This window comes from Pollicipes pollicipes, unplaced genomic scaffold (assembly GCF_011947565.3).
Source record: "Pollicipes pollicipes isolate AB1234 unplaced genomic scaffold, Ppol_2.1 Scaffold_6052;HRSCAF=7182_pilon_pilon_pilon, whole genome shotgun sequence".
Lineage (NCBI taxonomy): Eukaryota > Metazoa > Arthropoda > Thecostraca > Pollicipedomorpha > Pollicipedidae > Pollicipes > Pollicipes pollicipes.
In genome coordinates, this window is record NW_023596805.1 from 25,481,635 (window position 1) to 25,491,504 (window position 9,870).

At 50.5% G+C, this 9,870-nt stretch overlaps 1 protein-coding gene across 1 annotated transcript in view; it reads right to left on the reverse strand.

Moving 5' to 3' along the window:
- Positions 1-4,449: 4,449 nt before the first annotated feature.
- LOC119104394 (putative WD repeat-containing protein alr3466) overlaps positions 4,450-9,870 on the reverse strand; it is a 22,220-nt gene continuing 16,799 nt past the window's right edge. Inside the window, exons 15-18 of the mRNA XM_037228090.1 lie at positions 9,385-9,476; positions 5,814-5,912; positions 4,553-4,668; positions 4,450-4,516 (exon numbers count right to left, since the gene is read on the reverse strand). Of these exons, the coding sequence (XP_037083985.1) occupies positions 4,450-4,516; positions 4,553-4,668; positions 5,814-5,912; positions 9,385-9,476 (374 nt within the window). The remainder of the gene's footprint in view (positions 4,517-4,552; positions 4,669-5,813; positions 5,913-9,384; positions 9,477-9,870) is intronic.

The following is a 9,870-nucleotide window of genomic DNA, read 5'->3' on the forward strand; positions in this document are numbered from 1 at the left end:
TGTCCCAAGGATCTTATTCGGTTGTATATTACCATGCAGCACTACGGTGAAGTTCACAGAAAACACCAAAGGAGGTTACAATGACCGAAAAATACACCGCCAAACATGACTGAAGGAGCTAGGACATGACCGGAATTTGTTATAGCTAGTGCTGCCATCTATGGGTCCGTCTTGAGCTAATAAATCTGAGGTCACCGCACTGCGGCACAACGATCGCAGAAGCCACGCGCAATGCTACGGCCACGGCGGGGCTTTTTCACGCGGCATAACGTGACACACATTTTGGTAAGGTCGCATGTAACACCACCTAAGCGTATGGATCCCAAGTGCGTCAAGCCCGTGCGCACAACCATCAATAACATCAACGGCACATACCTACGGAAACACGTGCTGGCAGCCGGGCGAAGAGCACGCGGTCTCTGAAGAAGGTCACGAAGTGATAAGACACAATGACATCCGCCCTTTTCTTCTCACTCACCTCTTCATCTCTCATACCGACAACGCTACCTTTATCCAGGGCAAGCTGCGTGCATCAGAGCCATGCACGTGCGGTCTTGCTCTGCCCACTCCCACTTATCTCAAGCTTTCAAATGGTCATTGCCAGCCGAAAGAGTTCTGATCGCAAAAAAAAACAAACAAACAGATACAAATAATCTGGTGATGTCCCACGGACTGTAAGCTGAATACGATACTGGGATTGTGAAGATGTTTACACCTGTACCGTCATACGACTACCATTAAACCATGCAGCAAGGATGTGACGTCGCACACACACACACACGCATACGCTTCGGTACATTTGCGCAGCGCTGTTTAATACTCACATGCCACGGCATTATCCACCCTCGCTTGGTGTAAGACTCTACACTTTATTCATGGTCTGTCCTTGGATGCGTCTTTCGAGAATGGCTTTCTCCGGATAAGTCACTTTGTCAACCATCTGGAGGAGTCTGGTGAATTTAATAGCCAAATTTGCTATCGATTTCCAACCACTTACTTGTTAAGATGAAACTTGCACAATACTCCCGAATTTTCCTCCTCAATGTATCTCAACATACCCTAACTATTACTTCGAGAAATGAATATATATATATATATATATATATATATATATATATATATATATATAGATAGATAGATAGATATGCATGCTATGTTCGATTGAATGTTTGACTGAATGGCACATTAAACAAGTTTTAATTTTAAAAGGATCAAAATTGCGCGCGCCTATTGGAAGACATCTTTTGCTACGGAAAACGCAAATCAAGCACGACTAGTTGAAGTAAGACAGAATCCTATTTTCACTTTGACGCATATAAAATACATTCATAGTGGGAACACTGCAAGGACACAAACATATTGCCACAATCACATCAATAGCGCCCACCGCCCACCACCCAACAGTTCAAGGACTGTACAAGAATTTGCTTGTTCGCAAAAAAATGGTGTGACCACAACACTCACGACGCCTGGCAATGCACTTACATGACGGGGCGCCTCTAGACCACATGCGACACGAACACGACAGGACATTGACACAACAACTGACACACAACGCTGAAGTCTTACGGACGTGCAATGGCAGAAGACACCTTCAAATTTGGGGAAGGGTATTGACGAACTTGAAATGATCTTGACTTGGGAAACTGATTGACGAACTCTCTCCAGCCTTAAGCAGACAGACAAATTCTTGTACAACCCTTAAACTATTAGGTGGTGGGCGGTGCGCACCATTGATGTGACTGTGGCAATATGTGTGTGTCTTTGTAGTGCTCTCATTATGAATGTATTTTATATGTATCAAAGTGAAAATGGGATTCTGCATTACTTTATTAACCATGCATCAGTTGTGTTCTCCGTAACAAAATATGTCTTCAAATAGTTGCGCGCAATTTTTATCCTTTAAAACCCAAAACTTGATCTTGTGCCATTCATTCTTCTCCGACAATGGGATAGGATCTTAAAACGTAAGAATGTATACAGCGACGAATATATGAGTAATTTTGTGCGAACTATCTTTAATCTAAACCATAATGCCAAGTCAAAAGCCCGGAAACTCGAGCGATGCGTCCAAAAACTCGTCAATGCTGAGTCAGCAGTCATATTTAATCGAGCATGCGTCAAAGAAAGCATTCGGCCAAAATTTTCCAATATAAAGAGATAGAGAGAGGGAGAGAGAGTGTGTGTGTGAGAGAGAGAGAGAGAGAGAGAGAGAGAGAGAGAGAGAGAGAGAGAGAGGAGAGAGAGAGAGGAGAGAGGAGAGAGAGAGAGAGAGAGAGAGAGAGGAGATACCTATATATAATATATATATATATATATATATATATATATATATATATATATATATATATATATATATGTATATACGCCCTCCAGCTTGCGGATGATCTGAACAACGGGGTTGCCGCTGATACCGTTTGTATTCCTAATGTTGCCCTCCTCGCTCACAACCGTTCTGTATCTCAGTCAACAACGCCCCCGGCAACTGACAATAATTGGTTCGCCCGTGACCCACTGTTTTGCTCGTCATCAATGAATGCTCACGCAGGCTGCTCCGACACCGTTCGTGGCTAGCCGAACTCCTCCGAGACCATCGGCGCAGTGAGACTGTAGCCGGCAGCCACGCCCAAACTGCTCCTCCGAGACCATTCGCGCAGTGAGACTGTAACCTGCAGCCTCACCTAAAGCCACCGACACCGCTGTGACCGCCAGCATCAGCTGTCGACCGACAGCCCGGCGAGGGCAGGACGACCGAACATCGAACAGAATAGAACAGAACAGAACAGAGCAAGTTCAGGCAAGTTCGGGCACGTCGTATAAACAGCGTGTGGAGAAGGCCACCGTGGCCTGTGGGTCGCAGCGTAGCAGGTACGCCACGCTACGCAGCCCACCTCATGCGGGACAGCGTGGCAGGGCGACACCGAGGGGCGAAGCTGGGGCAGCGACCGAGGCGAACACACACCATACAGTGACACGTCTTTCCGAGCCTCCCGTAATGCGACAGGCGGGAGCAAGTCCGACGACAGAAGGTGCCAACAACCAGCGACGCCGCCATCGCGAAAGGCAAGAACGCCTGCAAACCCGGACGACTGTGAACGCCTGCAACGGACAGCACGGTGAACTGAGCACGCTCTGTACACAGTGCTTGCCTGGCGGCGGGGTACAAGAAAGATCCAGGTACCAGACAGCGGGGCGTCGAACCACTCACCACCCAGCCCAAAGCCCGTCGCCTGACAAAGTGCCGGGCGCAGCGACATCAGCGTCATCTCTGGATCAAAAGCACAACCGCACCTTGGGACAGGCGGCGGGTGGCGCGCTGCAGACGGCAGCGCCCGCCCCTTCTGGCCGGCTATCACAGCAAGGATCAACACGACGCGGCGCGCGGGCGAGCACTCGCAGACCGCTCGCGGGCGCGCGAGTACACGCATGCAGGGTATCAGGTGTCACACGGGGTGTCAGGTGTGACGTAGGGTGTCAGGAAACACGCAGGGTGACGCATGCGGCTAACACTGTGTGACACGAGGTGCTGAACACTGCCTGATGAAGAGGAAGGCAAACACTGGCGTTATGCAGCGTCACGAGGGTTCCAAGGCCGCTGGGAGGGTCACGCGGGTACCGTGGCACGCCACCATCGTTCGCGGCACCGAACTATCTACACTGCTGTGTCAACGCTTGGGCTTGGTGTTCTGTACGACAGGAGGAACACCAAGCCGATAACCAGGGGAATGGGCAACAACTGAATCAGGCGGGTGATGCGAGCCACACTGAGTAAAAGGACGAGCACGCCACTGCGAGCTCGGTCGTGCATGCACTGAGAGATCAGCCCGTGTGTGGCGAACGCCTGCAGGAAAGCTCCGCTGACGTTCCTGCATGCTCCGAAAAGGATCGGTGCGCATAGTCCAGCGGACCGTAACGAAAGTTAAAAGCAAGAGCAAACGAGCCACAGCCCTGCCAAGCGACCCTCAGATGGACTAGCGTGCACATACACCTCATTTGAAGTCAATGCTTCATGCTTGCACGTACCTGTTGATCAAGGTCAGCTGCCTGGCCTCAAACACAGTTCAGCATCTCACAAGCCCATTGGCGAGGGTACACACCTCAAGTGTCAACACGTTCACCCCACAACCGAAGGTCAACATTCCATGCCCGCACACCGCAGGTCAACCAGTGCTGCCCGTCCAAAGGTCACAACCCGATACAAAACAGACCTGTTTCGAACTGCATACCGCGCGCTGCTGTGCTGCTGAAGTGATGCAGCTCACTTAGCATCACTGGCTTAACCAATCGGCTTCGGAGTAATCCGGCTACTAGCCGCCGCACCGCATCACTCCGGCAACGCAGCAGCGCGCGTCAGCCGCCTCAGAACACGCCCACGCCTCGCTCCGCTCTCTGCGCGTCAGCCGCCTCAGAACCCGCGCCCGCCCCGATGCTCGGCGGTCCACCGCGTCGTCACAGGATCGAACAGAACTTGGAGCGCTGCCCGGGCCGGTGGAGCAGGTCGACCAGCTCCAGCAGGCTGCCGCCGGGCGGGCCGCAGCCGGCGGCCACGCGCCGCAGCCGCAGCAGTGACTCCGGCATGGGCGAGGGCGAGGGGTCGCCCGGCGCTGGCTCCTCAGCGCGCCGGTTCACCGTCAGCACCAGCGCCGTGTTGGTCCGGCTCAGCTCCCGCTGCGTGCAGGTTACGTCAAGTCAAGGCAAGCCAACGCAAGTCAAGTCAAGTATGTTAGGTTAGGCAAGACTAAGTTAGGTCAGGCTAGGCTAGGCTAGGTTAGGTTGGTTAGGTTAGATTAGGTTAGGTCAGTTCAGATAACCAGAATTAGCGCAGTGTTGGCCCGGATCAGCTCCCACTTTGAACAGGTCATCTCAGGTTAGGTCTGGTTAGGTCAGGTTAAGTCGGACCAAGTAAGGTCAGATCAGATTAACTGCCAGGAACCTTGCCATGCCAATCTGACTCAGCTTTCAGCGCGGTCATGTCAGATCAATATATCGGCGCGATTTGAAAGAATTATTGCTTTTCTAGCCGTCTTAATTTCAAACAGCGGACTGTACATCTGAAATAACCCCGATAGTCATCGTGCCGGCGAAACCTGCTGCTGGTTGTCCTGTCTCTGACGTCAACGTTGTTTTCACATTAGTAACCACATAGTGTGAGTGTCGGCGTACAACGAGAACACCGTCTTGTTTAAGACGTCGCGGTGTATGGGGTCAATGACCGGTCACGTATGCTTATCGCGAAATGCGGCTTGACATGCTAGATCGAAGCAAGCCACGAAAACTGAGACTGTGCCACGGCCCCAACAGGTCGAGGGATCTGCTGTACCAAAAACACGAGACACTTTGGAGGAGACCGAAAATGTCGCGACGCCTTCACACAGCTGACAGCACCAGCTGTGCCCTGCGGCTCTGTCCGTCCCCGCCTGACCCTCGACCCAGCCACATTCAGAGGCGGATCCAGCGTCGAATGAACGGGGAGAAATTACTGGGCACTGCATCTAGAGGTACACGGTTATGGGACAGACAGGCATAGGCAAAAAATAACTCATGAACACCATTTCACTGCGATCATAAGCGCAGCTGAAACGTCTAGTACCGTCAATATATCCAATGTTGGGTCTAAAACATCGTTTAACCAGTCTCTCCTGCTATACTGAAGGCCGATAACTCAGCATAACAACCCCAAACCCCTAACAGAAACATCAAAGAGCACATACAAAGAGCAACATCCTGCTTCATCACTGAGAGAGAAGAAGGGGGAAGGTGAGGGAGGGCGAAACTGCATCGTTTTTCCGTGATCACCCGCGCAGTCGGCTGACCTTTTTGGGGGTGGCGACGGCCGGAGGCTGGCTCAGACGCGTCGAGCCGTTCTCCGGGCCACCCAGCTGCTCTCGGGACTCGGTCCGCCGTGGTGACGCCTGCTGACGTCACCACAAACCAGCTGTCACGTGACCAGTCAGGGAACTGGGCCGTGCTGGCGGTGCCAAACACGGGCGGTCACGTGATCAAAGGCAGTCAGAGATCAGTCGGATCGGGTTCACTGATCTCGTGATCAGTCGGAGAGCCCGCGCTGGCGTCACAAAACAAAATGAGTCACGTGGATCGTCGAAAAAAACTGCGGTGGCGTCATCGAAGCCAGTCTGTTGCGTGCTGCTCGGAGAGACCGCGTCAACGTCAGAACACTAGGACCGTAGTGTTCTAACGCGATCGTGATCGTGACGTAACCTAACGTGATCAAGTAGGGGGGAGGAGGACGCAACATGACCTGGACGCCGACGGGCCCATAAACCTGAAGCCACCATCTGGCTAACTAGAGGAGCACCGAACTGACGTCGCACACAGAATGCGGTTTCGTGACCAGCCGGCCAGATATCATGTTGACGTCATCAATCAATCGAGCGGTCTCTCGATTGGTCACGCCGGTCACGTGGGAATCAGATCACGTGCTGGCGACACCCAACATCGATGAACCTCCGATATAAATGGGAGGTGCCCTGGTTCATTTTTCTTTAGAAAGAGCTATTTCGGCCAGAAGTGATCATTTCAGGGCTATGGGATGAAGGGGAGTGGATACTGGCATGGGGGAAACTGCATGCACCTCAACGTCCTCCTCCGACACTTAGACCTCAGGGCCACTACGCGGCCACTTAGGCCTCAGTGCCACCCTTAGGCCCCAACGGGATCCACACACAAAGGGTGTGCTCGGCGTTCGGACGGGGCCCCCGCCAGGAGCACACAAGCCCACTCATGGCTGATGCATGTAGCTCGTCCCAGATAAACCGGGTGTGGTGGGGATACGTGATAAAGCATGAATAGGAAATAAGGATGGTGCGAGCGAAGCGCTTTGGCTGCATTTGGTTTCACGCCTGTTCAAGCTGTTCAACCCGCATCACGCTTTACACGGGTATTGATTTCAAACCAAACCTTAAAGTATCTAGCTAAAAAAAAAAACGAATGACTCCGCCTGATCTATGAGCATTCGTATCGCTCGAAGCGTGTAATTTTGTCTGAAGAAATTACATACAACATTAAGTGAATGTGGATGAACATGAGATGACAGGGTATTTACGAGATAATTAAGCATTGTGCTGACGGAAATAGGCCTTTAGAGCTTTCCGTTATTGTCGAAATTGGCCGCATTTAAGCACAATTTGTTTGAATGAGACAGTATCATCATACGGATAGCATAGGGGAGACGAGGCTGTTACAAATAAAGATACGTATGAATGAGCTTTGTGCGTCCGGGTCAAAGACGGGTCAACATCTTGCCCTTCAAACAATATGTAGAGTTTGTAAGTTTTTCAGTGCATTGGCGAGGAACATTATTGCACATAGATCAGACATGTTTAGCATAGATCATTTTACATTTATTTTGCATTCACATAGATCAGATTAGCCTCATTCCTCGGAGAAAACCAGGGGAGTGGAGATATACGTGGGTTGATGTTTCGGATAACGGCATGTTTCCGAAAGATCAACCCAAGCTTATCTCCACTCTCCTGTTTTTTCTCCCAGAAATAAGGCTAATACTGCTGTCTGATCATCATGCACGGTTTGCTGATGGTCACGGTGTAGTGTCTGTTTCAATGCCACGGAGTTGAACGCTTGTCTTCTCTGTCCGGCACTGCAGGGCACTACAGGGGCACTACAGAGTTAGGTAGCAAGGAAGCCCACGGCGAAACCCTCTAAGAACATTTATTCAGAATACTTAACTAAAGCAGTAAACAGTGTCACGAGACATGATCGCCAGGCTCGAGCGGTGTTCTGCTGGTTCCTCGTACATGTGGTGCCTTCTTGTCAGCATATCGGTGGAAAGAAATGTGGGGCGGCTACGATTCTGCTGTACCTTCGTTATATACCTCAATGGATGCCCAATGCGCCGAAGGGCTATGGGTGTTATGTGCGCATTCGTCTCAAGCGCCAGAATTGGAGACGGACGCAGCGCTCCCAGCCCAATCCGAAAAGCGGAAAAATGCATATGAATGAATGACAGGCAGTGAATTAGGATTGCCTTTAACGACGCTCGCATACACTATTGAACCATATTCAATACTTGGAAGAACCCAGGATTTGTACAATAGTAATAAGGAACACATCTTGCCAGTGAAATGGACCTAAGCCAATTCAGGCGTTTCATAAACTTGGTGCCGACATGCCAAACACGTTTGCACTTCGATAATCCCGCATCAAAAACGATGTCTGGGAAATGGGACGACGAAAAAAGACATCAACGGTTGACATGGCTGTAACTTGTCTAAGGCACCAAAAGGCGTGGAAACGAATGATCGCATCCTACCTCTAAGCAAAACATCGCGCTATCATTGGCAAAAAGTGCCGAAGATATTCCCAAGGGAAGACCACGGAACATATCATCCATCATGGAGCCAAAGAGTATTAGAGAGATGCAACAACTCTGTGGAAGTCCTTTCTCTTCGAGGTGAGCGTCGAAAACCACCAACTTGCTTTCGCACGAAACGGCCCCAGAGAGATCTCAACGATCAGAGATCAAACGGGCAAACGGTCAACGACCCGAGATCAAACGGTTCCCCAGAGAGATAGCGTCAGGCAGTGTGTCAAGCGCCTCTAAAACCTCGTTCTATGAAGCTCGGCAATGAGAGAAGGCTCATTGTCATACCATTGGCGCGATCAATATCCAAGAACACGGCAATGACTCGTCGCTTTGACGACATTCACGTCAAATGACTATCTAATGATATCTAATGATATATGATCTGTACGGTGAACATATCACAGGCGGAAGGGTTACGCCGAAAGCCACATTATCTGCGGTATGAGATTGACGCGATCTATTAACCAGGCATAGCGTTTGACAACCATGCGCTCCAGGAGTATCCCTAGACAGATGGAAAGTGCAATGGGATGCTATTTGGTTGGGTCGTGGGTGCCCTTGAAATCTGAAATATGTGCTTCGAATCTAATTGGATGGGTTGTGGGTGTCCTTGAAATCTGAAATATGTGCTTCGAATCTAATTGGCTGGGTTGTGGGTGTCCTTGCCTGGTTCGGCGCGCGGAATGATGGTTTTGCCCTTACACGCCTCTGAGAAGACGTGAGAGGACCACACATCATTGTCAACTGTCAAAATAAGTTGGATCACTTTGTCAGGTAACTGACGTAAGAAAGAGTAGTGTATTTTATCCTGGCTCCCTGCAGGGAAGACGGGTCTCCGGCATTGCAGAGTACACACAGTCATGTAACACGACCACCCAGGTACCGTGGTTTTATGAAAGAAATAAATCTTAGTAGGTGATAGCTCCAAATCAAATCGTAATTTCCACGAAACGTCAGTAAAGCTGAACAGCGGAGAACACACTGTGGCCGGGAAACTCTGCTCCCTTGGCAGCACGGGCTTGCCACGAAAACAAACGTGCCTGGCTGGTGTGAATGGTGCCACCTTCGGGGCACATTCGGAGTTCTTCTTCTCCCATTTTCCTCCGGGGTTTCTCGCCATTGACGGGGGACACTGTGAAAGGGAAGTTATATCATGGCTTTTCACAAATGTGGAAACGATGACGCAATGCTCCGTTTCAGAAACGGCCAACAGTCTAACTCCTATGTCATAACAGACACAAGCCGCTTCCATGGGACACAATTATACGCAGAGTTTGGTTTCTCATGTGGACAGGTTTACTGCGTGAACAAGTTTACTGCGTTGTCTTTACTGCTACTGCATACTGCACACACAAAGCAAGAGAATAAAATCGGCGTTTGCCGGAAAATTTAACGCAGCTAAATAATCCATGAAACAGTGACATGTGCGCTGTTAACTATCCGAGCGACTGACGCAGCACCAAATCTGCAAAAATAGGCCACGATGAGCATCGAACTTAGCGCCCTGAGATCCAAACCCGTCGGCC